Genomic DNA, 25,607 nt, shown 5'->3' on the forward strand with positions numbered 1-25,607 from the left:
GTGTCTTTAAAAAACACTGCTTTAAAAACAAATCCATCTTCATAATGCAATCTAATGTGTGCTGTATTACAAAGTGAATTGTTTGAATGTGACAAACGAATGCCCCCATTTAAGTCTTACACACCGGGGTGACGACACCAGGTGAGATGTCTATTACACAGTATTTAGTACTGCCTTTGTTACACTGCATTTCCCGGTTACCACTAACAATGGTGTTTGAGTGGAACACTTTAATTCTCACACGTGTTCGTAACCCGACCGCCACAACACAGTAATGTGTGGGTAATTACCAGCGACTGGTCATTAGTCACAGCTAAATAGAGTTCTGCCAAAGCTGCCGCATCATCTGTAACCAAAGCAGCGCTGATAATACAGCAGTAGTGTAGTATTTGCATGTAATCAGAAGGAAGCCGTGTGAAACGGGCATTCATTTGTATCTTATTAACTGTGTAGCTGAGAGATGGATTTGCCTGTAGCAGATAAAGTATGATAGTGCAGTGCTTTTTTTTTTTTTTTACTCCCCAGCCTCTGAGCAGTTTGATCCTCCCACTCAATAATCTCAAAGCTCGTCTTGTCCATTTGAAAATTCCTTTCCAATACCTTATGCCATGCATTCACATGTATGTATGGGTTGATAATATGTAACAAGACTTTTAAGTGCAGAAGATATTAGATTCGAGATGCACTGATATAGCAACTTAATACTGATAGCGACAGATAGTGGCCAGATTGACTGAAGCTATTTTCACCTATCCTTCTTCACAAGAGGTCCCCAGAGCAGATAGCGATGCACATTTGATTTGGTAGATTTTAACACTGTGTGCCCTTCCTGTCACAACCCCTAAGGGATTTGTGTGTCCCCTCATGATTAAACCAGGGGTTGTTTGCTTGGCAGAGCAATCATACAAATCACTACGCTACGGATCCACTATTAGCCAAATAGACTGATATTGATATGTCGGTGGCCAATATTTATTGTTGTGTTGTGTTACTGGGTATGTGGAGAAAAAAATGTAAAAAACAAACAAACAATAAATACATTTTTGTTTATATAGCTCCCAAATCCCAACAATAATCACCTCATGCTTCTTTATCTTGCAAGGTAATGGAGAGAAAACCTCAAGAGTCAGACGACTATCTACAAGCGAGCACTTGGTGACAGTGGAAAAGAAAAACTCTCTATTAACAGGAAGAAAGCTCCAGCAGAAGCAGTAGGCATTTGTCGTGACTGATTGGTGTAGAGGGGAGGCCAAGCAGAAAAACCTATTGTTTGCTTGCAATAAAAATGCAAATATCACCATCACCCGAGGTTCCGGGTGATGGTTGGTGTTGTGGTTAGCACTGCCACTTCACAATATAAGCTTCCAGGATCAAACCCATTTTCTTCACACCTAAGCAGAAGAAAACTGATGGATGGACAGTATCAGCCCAGAGCTGATGCATCCCCAGTCGAGATGGAGCTCCACGAGGAAAAACAAAGGACCACAACACAAAACTTTGCTATAAAATCTCACAAAACATGGCACCAGTGCTGTTTGTCTCCATTAGTTAATTTCCGAGTGATTTCCCACGTTCTGCCTCTGGTGCTCTCTCCTCGAGCCATGAGAAACAGAAATATGTGCTCCATCACTCCCACTGTGTGAGGGTGTTTTGGCTGCCAAGTGAAGAAATGTGAAGCAAATTCCTCATCTCCAGCGCCAGCCTTTACGCAATACATGATTCACTCCAGAGGCAAATATTGTGAATCGACTCACCTTTTTCTGCAAGTGTAAATCCTGCTCACCCATTTTCACCTGACCCACGTGCACATACTCTATACTGTATGTGAATATATAGATATATATGTACGGTATTTCTGCATGCATGTGTGCAGAAACCCCTGGTTTACAAAGTCTGCTTGTGTTTCAGCTGTTACCCCTTAAAACAGGGTTAGCACAGCTTCCCTCTATAATTGTGAGACTAGGAGTGTGTGTGTGGGCGGGAAACTAATCTGCAGGACAATAACAAGACCAGGCTTTATCAAGTGCCTTAGCAACTGCAGTATGTCTTTTTCTTGTGTGTGTGTGAAAGATCATGAACAGAAGATTAGTGGGTATATTTTAGATAAGGACAAATAATTTGACACTAGTGGGTCAGTTTTTCTTTCTTTGTTTCTTCTGTTTTTTGGTGTTTGCAAACCTGTCAGAACAAGCAACGCCTGCTTCTGACCGCTTTCTGAAGAGTTCACATGCAGAACTTTGAGCAGCTGATGTTAATGTGTACATTGGAGGATCCCAACCTTTAGACTGGAGTCTCATGTTGCCATTTCTTTCAGCGGATGGATGCACAGGTGACACGCCAGTCAGCACATAAATATTAAAACCGGGCCCTGCGTCCAAAGGTGCTCTGTGTTGACAGCAATTTAAAGACAGGGGTGGAACAGCTTGGCCCAAAACGCCGCTCCGCGCTGGCTCTCCAAGCCACCTCCCGTGCACCGTTAGGGTGATGCATTTTTGTGTGTGAGAAAGTGAGAGATGGAATAAGAATGAAAAAAGGGAGCTAGAGAAGGGACTGCAGCTCAGCTTCACTGCCTGCTCAGCATGAGCTATTTTTAGATCCAGAGAAACAAAGACGCAGAATCGCCTTTCATCCCCCCCCCCCCCACACACACACACACACCCACCCATCCACCCCCCTGTTAGCATGTTATTTCACCTCCAAATGTGGTGCTTGAAGACAGCCTGCACTTTGTAGCTAAGTTTAGATATAACCTCAAATAAATACAAACGCCTTTCCATCTGCCCTTGAGCATTTTTCCCCCTCATCCTGCTATATCTATGCACAAATTCTTCCTGCTGTCTTACTGTACACGCAGAAGGGACCATTATTTTTAAGGACCAAATCCAAGGCCAGGGTATAATTACAGCAGCAAGCATGTGAGCTGAGTGGCAGGAAGGAGCTCTGTGGTTCTTCTGGGAGGTTGTCTTGTGTTACACTGTACAGTGTACACTGTTAATCAGCTGGACGATGCAGAGAAAGTCAAGTAGTGAGCAGTGACAGTATCAGATCTTGTGCTATAACTGAAAAGGGCAGACGTTCGCTCAATCGCTCAAAACCAAACGGGATGAGGAGAGATTGCAGTCAAGATGGCTCATCAGCTAGGGTCGGTGAAGTAAAATCCACCATCTGGTCAGGCTGTTGAGGAAATTACTGTTTAAAGGGAAGTGGTAAAAACAGGTTAAAAACCCTCCCAAAAAACTCTACAGATTTAATCTGCAAATTGTGTTTTATTTTCAAGCTTAAAAAAGCATTTGTGTACAAAATCTCTACTCATGGTTACTTGAAACAGTAAAAGCCTTATAAAATACATCACATGTGATTACATCACTCAAGATTTAGAAATTTCGCAGATTAAATTCTGAGCGAATGTTTGCTCTCACTCTTTCTTTCTTGCTATCTTTAGTCTTTATTTTTTAAGTGGATTTAATTGTCATTTTTGCTTTTAATGAAGAGAGCCAGAAGTTTAAAAAGCAATAAGATTCCCCCGTATAGAATAAAAGCAGGGATATCCCAGCGATGTGGTTTGCCTGATCAGCATGATCTTTTCACACACGTAATAATAAATATATCCCTACAAAAAATAAATAAATCACACTTTAACACCCATGTCTCCACCAGAGTGAAAGCATCACCCCTCATAATGAATTGAGTTACACGTTTAATGTTCAATCAGTGGATGGAGAGCCACCCTCCACGTTTATCTTTTTCCACTTTTTGAGGTTGCAGAGACACCTTGTGGCCACAATGTAGCTGCAACTTCTTTTTTTTGTCTTGTCACAGCATTTGACTTTGAATTTGCCTAAACGTCCTGTAAATGGGGAAGCACTATGGTGCAGTGTGTAGCACTGTTGTCTTACAGCAAGGGTTCAAATCCACCATCTGTGTGGTTTTTGCATATCCAACCCGTATCTGTGTGGTTTTTATCCAGGCGCTCCAGCTTCCTCCCACAGTCACAAAGACATGCAGTCAGTGGTTAACTGTGATTGTAATAGGTGTGAATGTGAGTGTGAGTGGTTGTCTGTCTCTGAGCGTTAGCCATGTAACAGACTAGTGACCTCTCCAGGGTGTAGCCTGCCCCTGAACTGGATAAAGGAAAGTAAATGGATATAGACATATGTACAATATAAGGCCAGAAGCGTTTGAAGTAACTGCTGCGCACAAACATAGTAACAGGCCCAGTCAGAGGTCTGATCATTGTGCTGCCCAACACATTTTAAGGCATTGTAAAGGGAACTCAAATTACTGACCCAGGTATGGCAGGCATCCTGTTCACTTGGGGGTAAGAGTTTAAATAAGACGTAGCCAGCTGCTGTCCCCAGGAGCCTGGGCAGCATTTGGAAGAGCTTCTGCTGACAGTTGTACACCAAAGACTGGATTATCACAACAAGCCCCCCCACCACGAGCGACAAAAGGTAGGACTTCACAGAATTGACATGTTATCGCTGCGGTTTCAATTCAGCATAAGCTAATTCAAAAGCTGGGGCTTACTTCACTTCGGCTGTGAAAAGAAAGAGATTATCACGGACACCGGGGGAGAAACACAGGCCATGTGTGCTTAAAAAAAGAACCGGCACACAGCGGAAAGCTGACATTTAGCACAAAACGGATACAAAAGAGTTTGAATCTTTTACAGATCTGGTGCATGTGCTATTTATTTCTAAGCGATCAGATTTAGATGCAGTGCATTGACCTGTTGAATGGAGCACACTGTGATTTTCCTCCTGGAGTGGCCTAATGAATCATATGTTTTTTACTCAGTCGGAGGAACAGCGCTGCAACCTTCACAACTGCTGCAATAATAAATAGCTGATTTAGTTAACATGCAGCTCACTTTCCCCTGCATATTATACAGCATTACTCTGTGGCCCTCTGTAAAGCGCTTATACTGTACCTATGTGGGCTGCTGAGGGGCAGGACCAGCACTGGGACACATGATGGGAAAGCAATAATCACTGGAAGGACAACATGAACATACCTTTGTTGTCATCTCTTCACTGCCTCCGTTTTGTGCACCTTTGCAATCTTTCTAAATCTCTCTTTTCTCATTTTTTATTTTTTGGTCACTTGTGTTTCTTTTTTGTGGCTCCACAATTACGCGAGCTACCACGTGCCAGCTCTGTTCACTATCATTCAGTCTCGCTCGCGCTCCCGAGATTGAAGCGAGGCAGCTGGATGAAACATGAACTAAGGACACACCCGTGAAAACATGAGGGGACGCTGGCTGATCGTATCGGCCTCTGGCTCAGGATGTTCATTAAAATGATAACAGGAAAGTGTGAACAATACGTTCCTGCTGCTGTAAGCATTTCCACACCAGCACTCGGTGCTGGAAAATCTCTTCAAGCACGCAAAAACTGTCACCCTGCAGAGCTTTGTGGGGTTGGACAGTATGCAGACCAAGTAGACTTTTAAAAAAAAAAGCAGAGACATGAAGAAATTCGTGTTTTTCGAAACTGTCGACAGGCTCTTTGAGCCTCTAACACTATTTCACTGCAGTTTGAGACATTTCACATAAATAGCACATTTCCAGACATCTCTAGAAATATATTTGAGTTAACATCACTTTTAAATAAACCTCATCAGCTGCATTTTTGGTTAGCCTCACTTACCAGCGAGAACAGTCGAGGCCCATTCCTCACAGGCTGTTGTGCTGCCAGTGTAAATCAAACCTGCACTGAGCACAAGGCTCAGCTGCCAACACGTTTACAGCTTTCAAAGCCTTTAAAATGTTTTGCTTGACAGTTAAGTAGACACATGGAGTTAGGGGGTCTCTCTCTGAAATTGTGTGTGCGGGTGTCCACGTTTAGCTGAAATCAATACAGTTATGCACCGAGCTTGAGGCCCTCGAGGGGCAACGGCAGGGTGTGTGTGTGTGGGGGGCTGGTTAAAAGTAATAAGACACAGCGTAAAATTTGTGTGAGTGACTCCCTTTGTTGTGGGGATGCATGCAAATTCGTGTGGAGTGTTTGGAGAGAAGCGCATTTTGTTGATAACATTAATGGTTTCCTTCAGATGTCTTGTGTCACACTGGAGCTGTCTCTCAGCTACATTTCCCCTAAGCAGCTGGGAATGTGATACAATAAGGAAATTACTCATCTAAGAGGAACTTGCTGGCTTGTTTTCTAACTATTCTGGTCCCAGCATTCTGGCAGGGTTGTTATCCCCTCACAAACAAAAAAGAAAAAAAAAGAAAGAAAAGAAAGAGGCCGTGTTCATTCTGCTTCCATTTTGAGCCTTGAATGAAGCTAATGTTTTCTTTGGAGGGCTGTTGGGGCGTAAATAGAAGCTTTTTCTAAATAAATTCCAGCCTGCGGAGGAACTGATTTTTGATTTTCAAATAAAAGCAGTGACAATATGGGAAATTCACCCCAAGTTACAGCGTGCACATGCAGTCTTAATAGTGTTTTAAGAACTTAAAGATGACCAATTACTCCTAATGTCTCAGGTGCTTATTCAATTACATGAAAGCTAATGATATTAAAGAAGCTGTACGTACAGCGGCACTGAATGCTGCATGTTTTCTTGCAGTGGTAGGACCTGTGGAGGAGGCCCATGCAAGGTGTTGCTCTTGTGTCTCAATAGGTGCAAATGACTTTGTGTTGACAGTGTTCAGAAAACAGCAGGTAGGTTTTTTCTTTTTTTCTTTTCACGTGTGCCACGTCAGCATGAACGCCTTTCATCAGTGGCAGTCCGTCATCTTGTAGAATTCTTTGTGTTCAAAATGAGATGTTTACCTGGCGGGGCGTGCCATATCAAGTGCAGCATAATGAGGAACTGTTGTTCGAGGGCTATTTGAAGTAGTGTTTACTTTAACCGGAACGTAGTGTGTTTTGACAGCCAATATGCACCAGAGGTAAAGCGTGATTTGCGATTCTCACGTCTTACAAATCTCCCTTGGAACCACCGACTCGGGATTTGTGCTCTGTTTAGGACAGCGGTTCTTAACCTGGGTTCGATTGAACCCTAGGGGTTCGGTGAGTCGGTCTCAGGGGTTCGGCAGAGCCTCCACCGTGACATGCACGGCTCATTTTGTGCACCAATAAAAAACAAATCTATGTCTTGAATTTGAAAAAAATCATATTTTATTTTTCACTAAAGAGGGGTTCAGTGAATGCGCATATGAAACTGGTGGGGTTCGGTACCTCCAACAAGGTTAAGAACCACTGGTTTAGGATCTTAAAAATAAAACCGGCTGCACTCTTTCACAGGTCTTTCCAGCAGCCTTTCCATTCTGCTTCATCAGACACAGGCGGACGTGCATCACCATCATTGTCGTCGCCAGGAAAGATGTTCTTTGTGGCAGGGGCCAGAAATACAGCAGGATCGGGAAGAGGAAATGAAAGGAGGTAACAGATTCTCATCATTTCAGGCTTGAAAAAGTATGAAATGTCAAGAGGACTTCGATTGCCAAAAGTATTTCAGCTACAGCTTTAAAAAAAAAAAATTAACTCCTTCTAATTTTCCATCATCAGGACAATTTACCAGAAATTTCGAGAGGTAGATATATTGGACAAGAAGAAGACGGTGACCGCTCTGAAGCCCGGAGAAGATCGGGCCATTCTTCTGGGACTTGGGATGATCCTCTCTTCAGTCATGATGTACTTTGTCCTGGGTATCACCATATTGCGGTCCTATGCAGACAGGTACAGGCCTGCTAGTGTTTGGAGGAGGCGGCTCTGATATTTCTTTCAGAAACATGTTTTATTCATCAGATGTGCTTGTTGGCAAACTGTTTCTTTGCTCGTTCAAGCGGGAAAAATGCAAAAATGAATACTTTATGAAACCAGATCTCCAGGAGCAGATTACACTTTCCAAACTGAGCTCGTTTCATGGCATAACATCCCGAATGCTGTCTTTCTTTCCTCTTCTTCTTTTTTGTTGTCGTAATAAATTGGATCTTCCTTTAAATGTCAACGCAGCGTGTGGACGGAGGAGGGTGTGTGTATTGTTCTCAACTCCACGGTCACAGCAGACATGAACTGTTCCTACAGCTGTGGGTCAGACTGCTGGAGGATATCCAGATACCCTTGCCTGCAGGTCTATGTGAGCGTCAATAACACAGGCCGTGTCAGCCGTTTATCTCACAATGAAGAGACCCGTGATGCCAGCTCTGAAGTGAGTACGGTGCCAGAGAGAAAATACTGGGAATTACTGAACTGTTTCAAATGTTGACAATGGCTGTCAGATGTTGGCCCGGCGATAGATGCCCAATTCAGAAATGTCAGATAGCGTGTTGTGAAATAAAACAAAAGTAGCTCTGAGTGCCAAAAAACAAAAAAGTATGACTGGCTGATTGCCCTCTGGATGACCTCTGTGTCCCTCACTCCTGTCCTTGCAGTGTTTCTATGTGCCCAGGTGTCAGAAGGACAGCACAGCCATGCACGCCATGATTTTGAACATTTCTGAGCGACTGAAGGCGAACCAGCAGGTCCCGTGTTACTACGACCCCAGCGAGCAGCAGGAGATGACTCTCTTGATTCGCCTGTACGATCACAGCGCCGTCTTCCACTCGCTGCTCTGGCCGTCTTGCACGCTCGCAGGAGGGGCCCTAATCATCATGATGGTGAAGCTAACGCAGTACCTCTCCAGACTGTGTGAAGAGATAGGGAAGCTCAAGACATGAAAAAATCAAAATAAACCAAGAAATTGATGGTTTGTGAGGGACGCACGACATAAAGGAATTGCTGGGAACCAAATGAATGTTTTGTTGCATCTCGCAAACCGTTCTCTTCAGCTGAGACACTCAGAGCAGCTGATTTTCACCTCAGAGCAAGTGTATAAATGTGAATGAACTGTCAGCTGTATAAAGATCTGAGCGCGGTTGGGAAGATGTTAAAGCATGGTAAAAATGTCTGAGAGTGCTTGTTTACAAGTGTTACATACCCGACGAAAACGAATCAATATTTGAACCGATGGAGAAAAACATCGCTGTCTGAGCAGAAGTGTCTGTGGCTGATGATGTCGAACAATGTGACAATGATAGGAAAGCATTTTGATAAACATGTGCCGCTTCTTCTTTTGTTCATCAGTTGTCCAGTTTCTTCAGAATTTTTAAGGCTACACTCCACAGCATGCCATGATAAGTGAAGTTTTCAGCTAATAGCTTTTTTGTTGGTTGTATTGTTTTATGCCTGTCAAACTGTGTTTGGCAACTAAAGAAATGGGAGCAAATTGTGTGTTTTTGTGACAGACTACTAGTAACAACATGGCAGCGCTGCCAGGTTGTCTGTTCTGTGGTGAATGATTCATAGATGTTATGTGGCTTAACAAACAAATAGAACATTGTTTTGAAAATGTTCATGTACAAGGACTGGACTGAAAATGAGTGAAAAATCAGAGACATCATGACACAGCGTACATGTGCGCTGACTCAGCCTACCAGACTAAATAAATTGATTTTGTATTCCAGGATCACAATTTTTATTGATTACATCTCTATAATAATTTTCTATTTGAAATTACATCTTACATTGTGGTAGTTCGCTGGCTGTGTCTGGCTTGTAACTGTAACAAATGATCAATCCCTCAGCATTTACAAGGTAGAAAACAAATACAGATGCACCTCTGCTTGAATATGGCTTCTTCAATTATCAATTTTTCAAAGTTTTAAGCTGCTCACACTCTAATCACTCAGTAATCTTGACCATTTAATCTATTCCTTTGCTTATTGAATATAGACTGTTTGTTTTACAGATACTCGAGAAATGTGTGGAAATATAATGCCCTGAGTGTACATCCATCCATCCATCCATTCGCTTCCGCTTATCCTTTTCAGGGTCGCGGGGGGCGCTGGAGCCTATCCCAGCTGTCATAGGGCGAAAGGCAGGGTACACCCTGGACAGGTCGCCAGTCTGTCGCAGGGCTAACACATAGGGACAGACAACCATTCACACTCACATTCACACCTAGTGACAATTTGGATTAATCAATTAACCTATCCCCACAAGCTGCATGTCTTTGGACGGTGGGAGGAAGCCGGAGAACCCGGAGAGAACCCACGCAAACACGGGGAGAACATGCAAACTCCACACAGAAAGACCCCCGCCTGATGGTGGAATTGAACTCAGGACCTTCTTGCTGTGCGGCAACAGTGCTAACCACCGTGCCACCGTGCTGCCCCTGAGTGTACATATATAATTAAATAAAATAGTGCTGCAATCGTATTTTGTAGGCTTGTTCACTTCACGTTTCTATAAAGGGTTTGGACTCTGCATGTGCAATCTGATAGCTTTTCTTTGGAGACATTTCATTTCAAGAAAACAGCGAGCAGGCAGTTTCCCGTTAATTCCCCAGTCTTATCTCATGACAAACTCCTCCACCAGCTCGGTCAGTGTGGGAAGGCGGTCCGAGACGATGAGCCTGTTAGCATCCCTCGAACAGGCTAGCTGTGTGGAGCTAGCGTGTTACCAAGCAGTGCAGTATATTTTCGGGACGGCACGATGACGAACAACAAGAAGTGTTATAGACTTACTCCACTACAGAATATTGACAACCTCGGTGGGAGCTAGGGACGTGTTTCCTTCTGAAAAGCGGCACTGTCCCGACCACCCCGTGTCACTCTTCGGATGGACTAAAGTAGCGCGGCTGCTTGGGAGTTCTGGAGCGGATGGGATTTACTCAGCTAGCCGCGGCTAATGATTGAGCAGTCCGACTAGCTTTACGGCTAACCGGTTGCCGTTAGCTGACACAGGTAAACCTAACATGTTAATTTTGTTGTTGTTTTGTTTTTTTGCAGTGTGTTTGGTTTTGCTGTTGATCGATAAAGCTATCCAGTTACTCACACAACACTGTTCACTCTTACCCTTTAATTACATTAGGGCCAGCGTGAAAATAGCGTGTGCATGAGGAGAGGTCTTCATACTGTATATGACATTGATCTTCTTGGTGAACTTGGCTAGCGTGGCTAGCTAGCTCGTCAAAGAAACATTATCTAAAGTTAAACCACCAGACAGCAGTACACATCCAACCAGTCAATGTGTATGTCAAGTTCAAGGCTTAGCTGTGTTAGCCGTGATAAACCAATATATGGGGAAATTTGCTAGCTAACAAGTTTGTTTACATGATTCTCAAAGACCTTTTGAGTCCACAGCCCTGCATCAGTTCATTTCTGTCCACTTTAACTTGAGCTAATTCAACACCAGCTGACACATGTGGTCGATTTTGCGCATCTGATGAGTTGACAATTTTTGTTATCATTGGATCAGTTTGTAACGTCAAGTTGTTGGCATATGTTGTGCTGCCGCTCTTGTGTTAACCGAGCCAAAGAAACATCTGTTATATAAGTAGCACACAAATACTAAAGAGTGACACTACAGGTATTCTACAATTATTTTTGTTCGCAATTCTTCTAAAATTCTTCATAATCAGTTAAAGTTTGATGTTTCCAACTCCCTTGGATATAGTTACATTTTTGTATATCCTGTCACTGAGAAGCAGCTGCCATAACTGTAGTGAAATATTTACCACAGGCGTAATTCTGCTCCTTTCTGTTTCTCAGTTGGTCGAAATTGCTCATCTGGTAATTACTGGGCTCAGAATAGAGAGGATCTGCTGGCGAAGCCATGGCTCCCAGACCATCATCGGGAGAACTATGGGGGATGCACTTGATGCCCCCCAGCATTCTAGTGGACTGCCTTCTGCCAAATGGCATGATTCTCACGTTGGAGTGCCTCCGGGAGGCCACACTTACTACAGTCAAGCATGAGCTTTTCAAAGAGGCCAGGAAGTACCCTCTCTACCATCTGCTGCAGGAGGAGAGCTCCTACATCTTTGTTAGTGTCACCCAGGAAGCAGAGCGGGAGGAGTTTTATGATGAGACCAGGAGGTTATGTGATCTTAGGCTTTTCCAGGCCTTCCTCAAGGTTATTGAGCCAGTAGGCAACAGAGAAGAGAAGATTCTCAACAGAGAGATAGGTACAGTTCCTGAGTTACTATGCAGTTAAAAACAGCCCGTATTTATTTGGTTATACTGTGTGTTATATACACTGTATTGTGTTGTCGTTGGCTCTCCTTTTTAATACATAATAACAAAACGCAATTGCTTTTTTCCCCTTTCAGGTTTTGCTATTGGTATGCCTATATGTGAGTTTGATTTGGTGAAAGACCCTGAGGTGCAGGACTTCAGAAGGAACATTTTAAACGTTTGCAAAGAAGCCGTGGACCTCAGAGACAGCAACGGACCCCACAGCAGAGCATTGTACGTCTACCCTCCCAATGTTGAATCCTCAGCAGAGCTTCCCAGGCACATCTATAGCAAGCTAGACAAAGGTGAGGCATTTTACTCCGAGGTGGGCAGCACCCCTCACTGTGCTGGAGCTGTTTTGCCAATGCTTTTGCCCTCCGTTTCATCTGTTACTTTATTTCCCTCAGGTCAAATCATTGTGGTCATTTGGGTCATTGTTTCGCCCACCAATGACAAACAGAAGTACACCCTGAAGATCAATCATGATTATGTACCAGAGCAAGTGATTGCAGAAGCCATTCGGAAGAAGACGCGCAGCATGCTGCTCTCCCAGGAGCAGTTAAAGATGTGTGTGCAGGAGTATCAGGGAAAGTACATCCTCAAAGTCTGCGGCTGTGATGAGTACTTACTGGAGAAATACCCTCTGAGTCAGTACAAGGTAATCTAATTAAATCTTAGCTTAGCTGCAGCTGATTCTATTGTACTTAGAGGGGGAGAGACAGATCCACCTCACATCAAATTATCATCCAACACAAATGTGTTCGACACTTAGGGCATGAAATTAAATTTCTGAGGAAATGTTCGGCCAGTCAAGTGTGCACGTTCGAGAAAAGCCCCACACACATCACACAAGTACAAAGTGCTGAGTGCGTCAGTTATTGCTGAGCTGCAATTATAAATTCTTGGAATTTACATTTTGATAGGCCCAGATGTGTACGAATGGCTTCAAAATGTCAAAATGACACGAGCGGCGTCAAAATGTCACAATCGCATCTACTTCAAAATGTCACTTTTATCTGTCCTCAACAGTATGTGCGCAGCTGTATCATGCTGGGAAGAATGCCTAACCTGATGCTAATGTCAAAAGACAGCCTGTATTCCCAACTGCCCATGGATTTCTTCACCATGCCGTCATATGCAAGGCGAATATCCACAGCAACACCCTACATGAATGGGGAAACAGCCACCAAGAATCTGTGGACTATCAACGGAACGCTAAGGATTAAGATACTGTGCGCCACTTATGTCAATGTCAACATCAGAGACATTGACAAGGTACAACTGCAGTACATTGTTGTCATCTTGTTTTTCTTTAAAGCTCATCTGGCTTGTTTCTCATTTGAGTAAAATTTATTCTGACTGTAATATTCCATCTCAGTAGCTTGGAGATTATTAAAAGATGTTGCACTGCGTCTAGCCGTCTCTCTCAGTCAGAAATGTGCTGAAAGAAATCGTTATCGCTTAGATTACTTTATAAATCTTTTGATTTGTTGCTGATCTAGATCTATGTCAGGACTGGGATATACCATGGTGGAGAGCAGCTGTGCGACAATGTCAACACGCTACGTGTGCCGTGCTCAAACCCCAGGTTGTGCATAATCAAAGTGTTTTGTACTCTATGATTTTACTGAGCTTTGTGGCACTAATGTGACTGATTCATATCTGTGGTTATGTTCCTGTTTGTGGCAGGTGGAACGAGTGGCTGACTTACGACATGTACATTCCAGAAGTCCCCCGAGCTGCCCGACTCTGCCTCTCCATTTGCTCTGTCAAAGGACGGAAGGGAGCTAAAGAGGTTAGCACTGAAATGTCAGCATTTTATATTAAAATCTTCAAGGTATTGTCGTAAAATTCGCATATTTTCTTTTTAAAAAATCCCGAAATTGAATCAGTCACGGCACAGTAAGTGAAGTTGGCCCTTATAATGGTCCAGTAGCCAAAGATGGTTGTTGACAGTAAGGCATTGTTAGAAATTAATCTTTCATCAACTGCTTCTGGGACCTGTGTTCGCCAGTCAGCCAACTGGAATGCAACTACAACTCATGCCCCGATCTACTCGACACGGGCACTTGTTAAAAAACACAAACCGAATTGATGGAAGTAAAATGTGCCAAAAAAAATGTTTGGGATGCCAACCAAGAAAAAAATGTAGCTGATCTTTTAAAATGACATGCTCTTTAACTATGATCGTGTCTGTGCCAAGGAGGGTGTAGCAGAGAAAGAAACAGCGTCGATGTTGCGTTGGTGTGTCATAGCCTGTGATTCAGTAGGCATTGTCAATCACGCAACCTCATGCATCGAACTCGACTGGTTTATTCTATCCGTGTCTCATCGTGTGACTTACAAGGGTTGAAAAACAGCCTCAAAAATGGTCTTTGCTCCTCTTGAATCAAACCTTTAATATGGAGAGTGAATAACAGCCTAATATAAACCAATCAGTGCCTCAGATGTTATCGAAACTGTTCTCAAAATTATTCTCTGCACCTCCACTGAATTTGGTGCAACAGAAATGAAGCACATTAATCTTAGCTATTGTGTTTTTCTTGTACCATCTCATTAGCCACAGAGTGGTTGGTTTGTTTTGTTTGCCCCCTCCGGGGTGAAAGAGGCCACGATTTAACACCTTGTTGATTTTGGCCAACAAGTGTGTTTTAATATTACAGCAAACACTCGTGGAGAAATTATTCTGTCAGAAATGTATCAAAAGCACAAGTGGTGTATCTGCCCGACAGCCAAACAAACTAGCATGGTTTTAATTAAGAAGTCAATCAGTAATTGGCCCTTTTCCCAGCAGACCAGCAGCAGATGCGATTAAGTTTCATGGTGTGCGTGGTTTAAATGGATTTCCATACAGGAGCAGGGCAGGAGTTGGAGCTGTGCAGTCTGCCTGCTGCAGCTATTTTTTCTCTTCTTGCGGTTTTTTGTTTAAAAACCATGTTTCTATTAACAGTTATGATCAGCCAAACCAATGATGCACATGTACTTTGGACATTTCATTATCGTCTTACCTGTTCTTACTTTATTATCACCAACTTCCCTGTTTGTTTTTATTCCACTGCACCTGTCTGCTCCGTATCCACCAGATGTTGCCTTGCTGATGATTTTCACATGGATCCTTTTTACTCGTTTCCTGTAGGAACACTGTCCCCTCGCCTGGGGCAACATTAACCTGTTTGACTACACCCACACACTAGTAGCAGGGAAGATGGCTCTCAACCTGTGGCCTGTCCCACATGGCCTGGAAGACCTGCTCAACCCTATCGGTGTCACGGGCTCCAACCCTAACAAGGCAAGTGGCAAAACTTTCTTTGTTGTTTGCACTTCCAGTGTTTCTCTGTTCTGTATATACAAACATGTTGATAATAGTAGCATTGTATCTTTAATTTGCATAAACCTGAATGGATCAGGATGCAGTTTATAAACACTTGAGTTTTTGCCAGCATCTGAAGCTTTTCACATACACGCATTATGCATAATAATAACTTTTAAGCCTCGTGACCCAGTTATAGCAAAGCTGGCGACACCTTGTACAGTTTCAGTAATGCAGCAGCTGCTGCTTAAGCTGCTCGATTTAAGCAACCTAGCTCCTTATCCCAATTAATTAATTACTCATTGACACGGGCGCCTTAATTTGATTACAATAAACACCTTGAATGACCTTTTCCCCTCTTTACCGTTTTCTAAACATACAGGAAACCCCATGTCTGGAGCTGGAGTTTGACCATTACAGCTCCCCTGTCAAGTTTCCTGATATGTCTACCATTGAGGATCATGCAAACTGGAACATATCCAGAGAGCTTGGCTTTAATTACTGCCACACTGGTTTGGTAAGAGTAAACACGTGTTTGTTGGTTTCTGTTTTGCTTTGCTGGTCAGATACATGAACACATTATCTGACGTGATTTTCATTGAAGAGCTGCCACATCATAGTTCATGTGCACTCTACACAGAAAGTATGGGGGCCTATAAGGTTTATCTTTCTGTTAAATATATACACAGTTATATAATAAGGTCATTTTCTTCGCCTCTTGGCTCTGTGATGTGATTGAGAGTGGATATCCCTAATAATGTCATCTCAGGGACTCAATCAGGTGCAGCCAATCAGAAGAAAGGTTTTCCTTAAAGGGAGAGGAGCTGAAACGGATCGTTTTAGACAAAGGATGAACCGATGGGCCTCACCAAGGCTCAGTACAAGATAGACTTAGACTATTTTGAACTGTGAATCATGCAGTCACTATAGCAAATGTGGAGCTGGAAATGAGAATAATCATCCCGCTGTTATATGACAAGTGGCTCTAGAACCGACTCTGACCTCCTTGGTTTGTTTTGCTAAACTGTGTTATTTTGGTGTCATAGAGTAACAGACTGGCACGGGACAACCCCCTGACTGACGGCGACAATGAGCAGCTACGGCAAGTGTGTAACAGAGACCCGCTTTCTGAAATCACTGAGCAGGAGAAGGACTTCCTGTGGAGACACAGGTAATGATGTGTGCTGGTATGCTTTTATAAAGGGCTTTTGAGCTAGTACCCACTCGGGGCGATTCGTCTTTACTCTGCTTCAGTCTTTTTCCATTACAATTGAATAGCACCTAATGTGCCGACATCATTTGTATGCAACACAACAATGGAGGATGTAGAGGAGAGGGTACACCTGAAGCTCAGTGTATGGCTTTTTCTCAGACTGGGGTAGCACGATTTTGTTTTTTGTGTAGCCGTTGCCGGCTCTCACGACGCCACTGTCCAGTCTAATCAGTGGCATGCAGCCTGTTGATGTCACGTTTTCAGATTGACTCAGTTCGCTTGGATCCCTGGAAGAGTAGGCAATACAATACACCACCAGTACCACCTAATGGAAAACTCTAATGACAAAATGAGCAGTAGGACGAGTAGCTGCTAGATTTGTACACAGAAGTCTTTAATGCTGATGGTGGAAAAAGTTATAACTTATTTGTTTTGTCACCAATTTTATTTTAGACATGACTGCATCAATATGCCAGAGATCCTTCCCAAGATCCTCCTGGCTGTGAAGTGGAACTCCAGAGATGAGGTTGCACAGGTGAGTGCGGGGTTTCTACAGCTCATACACCTTGATATCACTTTTTAACAGTGATTGAATATGCTTACTCAAGTTCTCGACCTGTTTTTGCACATGAGCCACAGCATGACTTTTCTAGACCCAGCAGGGCTTGATGCGAGAACCTAAATGTCATACTCAGATGGATTGAACTCGAGCAGTCTTCACCCTGCCAGCTCCCTAGTACAAAGTCTGTGTGATGTCAGATTGAGCCAGTGTGAGAATAGAGCAGGCAGGCTGGAGATTTCACGGGGAGTGAGTGAGTGTAATGTGTCCTGCCTCCTTCAGCAGCTACCTAGGGAACACTACACACCTAAATCTATAGGAGAACTTTGCAGTGGTGAGAATACAACTCTGACACAGAGAATCTGTTGTCTGCAACATGTATGAAGGGGCAACTTCTCATAGTCCTTATACAGCTGTGTATTACAGGGTTGTTCACAATCTGTGTTCTGTATTTAGCTGCCTTTTCTCATTTCAGATGTATTGCCTTCTAAAGGACTGGCCTGCTATCAAACCAGAACAAGCCATGGAGTTGTTGGATTGCAACTTCCCCGATCCTATGGTCAGAGAGTTTGCTGTGAAGTGCCTTGAGAAATACCTAACTGATGACAAACTCTCCCAGTATCTCATTCAGCTGGTTCAGGTGTGTTTAGATCAAACTAAGCCATGTTTTGCTGATGAGTCACATGTTTTGCTTGATGGACTGAAGGTATTTTCAATATATTCTCTGTGGCCGTGTCTTAGGTTCTGAAGTACGAGCAGTACCTTGATAACCCACTCGCACGGTTCCTGCTGAAAAAGGCGTTAACCAATCAGAGGATAGGACATTTCTTCTTCTGGCATTTAAAGTGAGTTTATTTAAAAGGATTTTCTTTCAGGAAGTTGGAACTGTTTGTAAGCGAAAGGTTAAAGTCTTGTTTGAGTGTTTGGCCTCGGGTACGGATGAATTTAAAAAACATACTTTGAAGATGCCTCACATTGGTTTATGTTTTAGGATTTCCAGGGAGGCAGAGTGTATTTTCTTTGGGACAGAACCTCTTAAACTTTTTTTCTTTCCTTGTTTTTATGCGTGAAGGTCAGAGATGCACAACAAGACAGTGAGCCAGCGGTTTGGTCTGCTTCTGGAGTCCTACTGCCGGGCCTGTGGCATGTATCTGAAGCACTTGAGCAGACAGGTGGAGGCCATGGAGAAGCTCATCAATCTCACTGACCTCCTCAAACAGGAGAAAAAAGATGAGGCTCAGAAGGTAATCTGACAGCTGGCAGCTGTTTTGAATGTGATCCACTGAATCGTTTGGTTTAATCTTGACAACATCTGGACCGGCCTGGCCGCAGGGACACCACATTAGAGTGCAGTGATAGAATTTGGAGCTTTGCTTTTTCTCTCTTTTTTTTTTCCCTCTTAATTGCTTGTAGTAAAATATTCAGCCACACTGGCATAAGATATTTCATCTTTTTAAAAAGCTTTTTGTAATCACTCATTCAGTGTATTTTTTGTTATCATTATTATTATTATTATTATTATTATTATTATTTTGCTTTTGGGTCTTTATGACATCAGTGAGAGTGAAAAACCTCAATCATCTCAGAAACATAGATAACAGAAGCCCCACCCACCTGCTGTTCCAATTTTCTGTTTGTGAGGGGTAGCCAATCAGAAGAAGGGATGCTGGACTTAATCAGCAACCTCCTCGTTTAAGACAGAGGATGACCCGAGGGACTCCACAAAGGCTCAGCATGAAATAAACAAGGATTATTTTAAACTGTGACTCATGCAGAGCAAACCCAGAAGAGTCAAATGAAAATATTTCATTGAAATGAGAACAATGGGTCTCTTATCCTTATAGTACTAGTTCCAGTTAAATATGGAACTTAAGGTTAGCAGTCGTTAGTAGTTAGTGAACTTAATATGTAGCTACAGGCTATAAAAATGTTTTGCTACTAGTTGCTATGCCAGTCACAGGGGTTAGCTTGGATGGCTTGGTCATGTATTAAACCAGTATGAAGTGCCCATCCAATCTAAATCTACCTGGTGCTTCTTAGATGGTTCAGCATGGCCACCAGAGGGTGTATGTCATTGCCTGAAAGCCCTCAGTGAAGGAGCATTACCTCATTGTGAGAGATTTTGCTGAAGAGAAGCAGCAGAAAGTTGACTGTGATTGCTGCATATGAACTTAGGCCAGCCCGTTTATCCAGTTGCTCAGCACCTGAGGAAACTAACTGTCACATTTGTTTAATCCCCTCTAAGGTTCAAATGAAGTTTCTGGTGGAGCAGATGAAAAGACCTGACTACATGGATGCACTGCAAAGCTTCACCTCTCCGCTGAATCCGGCACATCAGCTGGGAAACCTCCGGTACTTCAGCACTCTTATCTAACGCAGTCCGCTCAAATGGTTGGCATTTGATTTTTATTCCCCCTGCAGGTGATGCTTTCGCCCTCTCCTCTCCGAGGCTTGAAGTATTACCAGATGTGATAAGAGCTGAACAGTTTGGTTCATATCAAGCACATTAGGACCATTATGAACTGAATGCTTGTAGAGCTCTGTTGCTGTGATGAACACAACCACAATTACAGAGGGCTTTCCTCCTTTCCTTTTATATACATGTATGTGTATTTTTCCTGCTAAAACATATCCATGTCTTTACTTTAGCCTGGAGGAATGCAGGATGATGTCGTCAGCAAAGAGACCTCTGTGGCTTAACTGGGAAAACCCAGATATGATGTCGGAGCTGCTCTTTCAGAACAATGAAATCATCTTCAAAAATGGAGATGGTGAGTTGTGCCTCTACCTCCGCCTGTCTGTCCTCTCCTCAGCGCTGACACTCTCAGCACACACACACAGACCTGCCGAGCATGCGCACAGTTCAGCCTGCGCTGCGTCGTTTCATGCTACATAAATACAACTATAACTGCGCTCTTAATGCAGAACTCAGAAGGAGCAGTGCTCGTATTTGACCCCCGCTTCACGGCAGCAGGTTGTGCTTTTTTGCTGCAGCGTCTGTGACCAACATGACTTTGAAAGCTCTGCTCCATAATGCATCATGGAGTTGATCAAAGCAGCTCAGCAGCTCATATTCACCTCACCGTTATCCACCTCCTTGTCTCTCTTTGCCTCTGCAGATCTGAGGCAGGACATGCTGACGCTACAGATCATTAGGATAATGGAGAACATCTGGCAGAACCAAGGCCTTGATCTCAGGTAGGCTCCTCACTTCGTCATGACAGCAGGGATGCAGGTATCCATTAACAGGCACCGGACCTTTCATGTTCTGCGAGCCATACTTGAATGCAGATTAGCAGGCAGACCCTGCCAGCCACCTCACGTCATTTAATATAAAGTCCATCAGTGCTGTCTTGATATATATATATATTTTTTTTCTTTATCGCCTTGCCTCTCATGTTTTCTACGCTTCCTCTTCCAGGATGCTGCCCTATGGCTGTTTGTCTATCGGCGACTGCGTGGGTTTGATCGAGGTGGTGAGGAACTCTCACACCATCATGCAGATCCAGTGCAAAGGAGGCCTAAAGGGGGCGCTGCAGTTCAACAGCCACACTCTACATCAGTGGCTCAAGGATAAGAACAAGGGAGAGATGTGAGCTCAGTAGAGATGTTAATTAATGTTAATTATTAATGCCAAGCCTTTTTTTTCTATTTCTACTTCCTTTGTGACGACATCTGCATAAATTTCCTAGACTGCCTCAAATGATTTTGCCTTTTTTTTTTTTTTTGCCGTCTCAGGTACGACCAGGCCATCGATCTGTTCACACGGTCGTGCGCAGGCTACTGTGTAGCTACATTTATCCTGGGCATAGGAGATAGGCACAACAGCAACATCATGGTTAAAGATGATGGGCAGGTAATGATTACAGCCGCTTCTCTTTCTGAGTTAAACTTCATCTCTATACTTTAGATTTTTTGGTTTATCCTTTATAATTTAATGTGTCATATTTTCTGTGTTCTCAGCTGTTCCACATAGATTTTGGTCACTTCCTTGACCACAAAAAGAAGAAGTTTGGGTACAAGAGGGAGCGCGTCCCCTTTGTGCTCACACAGGACTTTTTGATTGTTATTAGCAAAGGAACGCAAGAGTGCACCAAAACGAGGGAGTTTGAAAGGTAATGCTTCACCCACAGCGACGCTGAAAGGGTGGATGAGGTGCTTTTTGAGTCCTCTTTTTAAACTTTTTTGTTACAACAAATGACTCAGCACAGTAACTAGTCTGTGTAAAAATAAAAATCTGAAGGTGTTAGGAGAGAAACGGAAGAAGTAAATAAATATAAATCAAATGGTAGGCACCACAGGCTTGTAGCAAAGACAAAAGATCAGACAGTCAAGCCGTGACAGATGTGGCCGCTAGTGATCTTATTGTAAACACACACCAAAGGTTTTCTGTCACTGATGAGATCTGAGAGCAACAAAGTGACTGAAGAGTTTGTGAAACAAAGATCCGGAGCCCAGATTCTCATAAACTGTTTCCTGGCGGAATGACGCAAGCTGCTCAAATGTTCCATAGAAATTCTGGATCAGGTTTGTCATTTATCCAAGACATGGAAATGTTTTTCCTTGCAGCGTATGCAAGGATGTAGTCTAATGAAGCTGATGTCCGCAATATTGTTCCAAATTGGATGTCCCGAAAGAGATAAAGGGGTCCATGTTCAAAGACTCTCCCAGTATCTTTTGCACCTCCTGCAAAAATGTCTAGGGAATGAATTTTTGGACACAGCCAATCACAGTGTGAATAGGTTCTAATTGAGGTCTTGCACTTCAAATGTAAGAAAGTCGATGATTCTTCTGTTGTCTTTGACTGCACACAGTGCCAGATTTAAAATAGCAGCAGTCTCTGGTGGGTAACTGGGGTGGGTAACAGAACTTGACCCTGCTCGTTTTGCTTCCCTCTTCAGATTCCAGGAGATGTGCTACAAAGCGTACCTGGCAATCCGGCAGCACGCCAACCTCTTCATCAACCTCTTCTCCATGATGCTGGGCTCGGGAATGCCTGAGCTGCAGTCGTTCGACGACATCGCTTACATCAGGAAGACCCTGGCCCTGGACAAGTCGGAGCAGGAGGCCCTGGACTACTTCATGAAGCAGATGAACGACGCTCACCACGGCGGCTGGACTACCAAGATGGACTGGATCTTCCACACGATTCGCCAGCATGCCATGAACTGAGGAAAGAATGGTGGCAGCAGCAGGACACGAAGAACCACAAGAACAATAAAAAATAAGCAAGTTGTTTCCCCTAACACACTAAGGCCTGGTGAATATTTCTGCCAGTGCTTGACTCTGAAACTTTGCCTGCCAGCGAGACTCAAAACGAGCACGCTCAGAAGAAATGCCTAAATGCTCCTTTTCCTTCTGAAATTTCTCTCCCTGCATTATGAACTTAAGAAGGTGGAGTTAAATTTCACCTGTTGTCTTCATAGGAGCTAAGCTAGCGTGGACCTGGACAGCATTGGCCTTTATGTGAACCAAGTATAGACAGGTTACATTTTATCTTTTTATTTTCAAAGCTTCTACAACCATCAACATTAAGAGAGGAACTTCATGAAGTGATACACGATGAGCACAGCTAGCTTTTTATAAAGAGAGATTGAAACCGAATGATTTCAACTACCTATTTTTGAACTGATGAAGGCGGGGCCAGGTGAAGATGGGGCTGTTGTTGCAGCGGGCAGCTCACCTGCCAGGTACTCTCAGAATTTTCCAATAAGATTATATAAACACTGAACAAACCTCAAAGTTTTTTGGGAAAACCTCAACTAAGCATTTAACACTATTTGAAGAAATTGCAATGATGACCTATTTGTAACCTACCCGTGTACAAATCATGTCCCGTCATATAAGTGACTTTTTGTACAGCAGTATATCCATATACTTGTATGCATTTGGTGCACATATTCCTTTTTGAATCTATTCTCTACTGAGCCAAAGTACTACATGCATAACTCCACTAGTCAGCAGTCTTATTGTTAAAAACAAACAAACCCCCCCCCCAAATAATCACTACTATTCCAAGTCTTGTGTGTACTCTTAGCACTGATGTCTGCAGTATTTGTTTTTTTTCTTGTCTGTCAGTATTAGTTTGTGTCACATGTAGAGGCACAAACGTGTCATCTATTCAGTGCACATGGACCCGAGAAAACCTTTCTGATGACCAGCTGGTTAGGGTTCGTCTTTCTTTTTCTTTTCTTTTTTGGATGCCCCAAAATATGAATTTGGCCAAAAGCGTTTTTTGTTTTTTTCCCCCCTTTTTGTTTTTGTATTGCGCTAGTTTGTTTCAGGAAAACAAAGTTTTTGCTCAATACGTTAGTTAGAAAAAACATTTTTTAAGGTCATCCTCATCACAGAGTCTCGGAACATTTAGCCAGCACCAGATTCATGTTGGACGACACTGACAGGTCGATAAACGTCAGGCTCGATAACTCGATATCAGCAGATCCCTGTTTTTTCCTGTTTGGTGGTTTTATTGTCGTTTAGCTAACACGGGTGGGAAACAAAGGATGTGCGGTGTTCATTTCGTGTGCTGTGCAGTTACTCTATGCAAGTCATAATACTATAACATGTACTGTATACTGATGTCGGGCACAGAGGGAATCGCATCTTCCCCCTGGCGTGCTCGCACAGAGAACCGTCGGTGGACTTTGTATAGAAAGTGCATGGAAGAAGGAAAAAACCCAAAAAAACTCACTTAAGTTGCCGTGTAACAGTATCGTCTACTTCCCAGCAGAAAGAGCTGTGCAAAACACCTCTGCACCCTGCCTTTTACTTGTCCTTGAGAAACTTTGGAGCTTCGGTCTAAGCCATGTGTTTAAAAAATAAAACAAAAAACAAAACTTTTTTGCTCTCAATCACAGAGAGCAAAGAAAGAAAAGTATCCGAAGTTATATTTTTGAAACCTTCCAAGTGTCTTCTTCCATACCTGTGATTGTTGCCCTGTGCGTGGAAGCGTGGCCGGCGTTATCGCTGCACAGACTCTCGTACGCGTCCATAAGTGTTGTAGCTTTACTAAAGTGATGCCTAACAGGGCGGTTTCCTGGAAACGTTAAGTCTGTTAAAGTAAGCGAAGTTTGAGCGAGGACTTAAAACTGCTCAGGAAACTGTCGACTGACATGCACGCACTTCTGTACGGGATACAGAGCAGTGGGCCGGACCCGAACTGACAGAACTAACCCTCACATATACTTTATAGAAGCCCTATCTAAACCACGCTCTCTCCCTTTGTACTTGTTTTGTTTCTCACACTGCATTATGCATGACTATCTACTTTTTTTTTTTTTCTTCGACCTGATGTTGTCTACTTGAATTTCATGTATAGAAATGACCTTGTTACTTGTTTAAGGTACAACAAAGTCACAGTGAAGTTAACAGATACTGATACGTGTGCAAATGCTTTCCTTGAATAACTACAGAGGTAATATATTTTTGTATTTTTTAAATGTAAGCAATCTCATGAGTAACGGCTAACCAGGAAAAAGGCAAAAAAAAAAGTTAAAAAAAAAAAAGGAGGAGTCACGTGTAACATTCACCATCCTCACGCAAAATCCAGCAAACAGCCTCTTGTCATCGAAAAGGATGTGACTGAAGGACAAGGACTTGGTGCTGCAGTTGGAGTACCATTCTCACATCAAGTGGAGGGAATTTTTGCCCCAAGTGGAAGTCTCTAAGCACAACGCGTACAAAGAAACTACCCTGCATGTTTTAAAATGATCCAGACCCATGCTAGTTATCTTTCCACCTGTATATGTCAGAAAAAAAACACCTCAAATACTTCTTTTTAGTCATCCTCATATCACCATGTCTGTATGCATTCATTTATTGTGCTGTTGAATAAAAACATTTCTCCTCGTGAATAAGTCTGTCGGTTTATTTTACTCGTTTAAAAATTTAGGTCATTTACAAGCCACTTTTTCATTTCCATGCTTACAAAAAAACAACTCCAGAATAATATTTACACAGTGAGCCAAAGCCATGAAGAGAAGCATTATAAAGGTTTCCATAGAAAAATACAAAAAAAGACTTATTAGAAGGGTCTGTGCAATATGGCACACTTGTGAAATGACTCCCATTAACATTATCTAACATTAAATGATTACGGTAAGAGTACCGTAATTGATACTACTGTGCAAAAGTCTTGAGTCATTCCTCATGTTTTTATATGTTGCTCAGAATTGAGAAATAAGTGCATACATTTATTGAAAAGTAAAAACATGGAAACTGTATACAAGGTGAAGGTTGGCAGTGAGTACTTTATATGACTACCTTTATTCTTCATCACAGCCTGAACCCTTTTGGGCAGCTTTCTTGTCATTTTGTTAAGTAAATGGTCTGTATTTGTATAGCGCTTTACTTAGCTTTACCCTAAGGACCCCGAAGCGCTTTACACGTTCAGTCATCCACCCATTCACACACTGGTGACGGCAAGCTACATTGCCCGGGGCAATAGCGGCGAGGCTGCCGGGCCCTCTGACCACCACCAGTGGGCAACGGGTGAAGTGTCTTGCCCAAGGACACAACGACCGAG

At 43.0% G+C, this 25,607-nt stretch overlaps 2 protein-coding genes across 2 annotated transcripts; both read left to right on the top strand.

Moving 5' to 3' along the window:
* The first annotated feature begins 4,330 nt into the window (after positions 1-4,330).
* On the top strand, positions 4,331-9,164 carry kcnmb2a (potassium large conductance calcium-activated channel, subfamily M, beta member 2a). Its single transcript, XM_026149829.1, has 5 exons — positions 4,331-4,451; positions 7,248-7,385; positions 7,512-7,682; positions 7,959-8,154; positions 8,378-9,164. Exons 2-5 carry the CDS (start codon positions 7,327-7,329, stop codon positions 8,660-8,662), a joined length of 711 nt encoding a protein of 236 aa, XP_026005614.1. The 5' UTR covers positions 4,331-4,451; positions 7,248-7,326; the 3' UTR covers positions 8,663-9,164.
* A 1,042-nt stretch (positions 9,165-10,206) lies between these two features.
* On the top strand, positions 10,207-24,936 carry LOC113010568 (phosphatidylinositol 4,5-bisphosphate 3-kinase catalytic subunit alpha isoform). The gene is made up of 21 exons (XM_026149686.1): positions 10,207-10,729; positions 11,537-11,952; positions 12,097-12,306; positions 12,409-12,659; positions 13,031-13,276; positions 13,504-13,589; positions 13,691-13,796; positions 15,138-15,290; positions 15,694-15,828; positions 16,358-16,482; positions 16,978-17,059; positions 17,559-17,723; positions 17,825-17,928; positions 18,156-18,327; positions 19,329-19,435; positions 19,733-19,854; positions 20,203-20,281; positions 20,505-20,675; positions 20,822-20,939; positions 21,047-21,198; positions 21,985-24,936. The coding sequence occupies exons 2-21, from the start codon at positions 11,601-11,603 to the stop codon at positions 22,253-22,255; spliced, it is 3,207 nt and encodes a 1,068-aa protein (XP_026005471.1). The 5' UTR covers positions 10,207-10,729; positions 11,537-11,600; the 3' UTR covers positions 22,256-24,936.
* The last annotated feature ends 671 nt before the right edge of the window (positions 24,937-25,607 follow it).

The sequence above is a fragment of the Astatotilapia calliptera genome, chromosome 18 (genome assembly GCF_900246225.1).
Source record: "Astatotilapia calliptera chromosome 18, fAstCal1.2, whole genome shotgun sequence".
In the NCBI taxonomy this organism is placed as follows: Eukaryota; Metazoa; Chordata; class Actinopteri; order Cichliformes; family Cichlidae; genus Astatotilapia; species Astatotilapia calliptera.

Excerpts from the sequence above, each read along its gene's own strand:
- LOC113010568 (XM_026149686.1), top strand. The coding sequence starts at position 11,601 with ATGGCTCCCAGACCATCATCGGGAGAACTATGGGGGATGCACTTGATG. Across the intron at positions 13,590-13,690 it reads GTGCCGTGCTCAAACCCCAG|GTGGAACGAGTGGCTGACTT; the intron begins GTTGTGCATAAT and ends TGTTTGTGGCAG. Across the intron at positions 13,797-15,137 it reads GACGGAAGGGAGCTAAAGAG|GAACACTGTCCCCTCGCCTG; the intron begins GTTAGCACTGAA and ends CGTTTCCTGTAG.
- kcnmb2a (XM_026149829.1), top strand. The coding sequence starts at position 7,327 with ATGTTCTTTGTGGCAGGGGCCAGAAATACAGCAGGATCGGGAAGAGGA. Across the intron at positions 7,683-7,958 it reads TTGCGGTCCTATGCAGACAG|CGTGTGGACGGAGGAGGGTG; the intron begins GTACAGGCCTGC and ends ATGTCAACGCAG. Across the intron at positions 8,155-8,377 it reads CCCGTGATGCCAGCTCTGAA|TGTTTCTATGTGCCCAGGTG; the intron begins GTGAGTACGGTG and ends CTGTCCTTGCAG.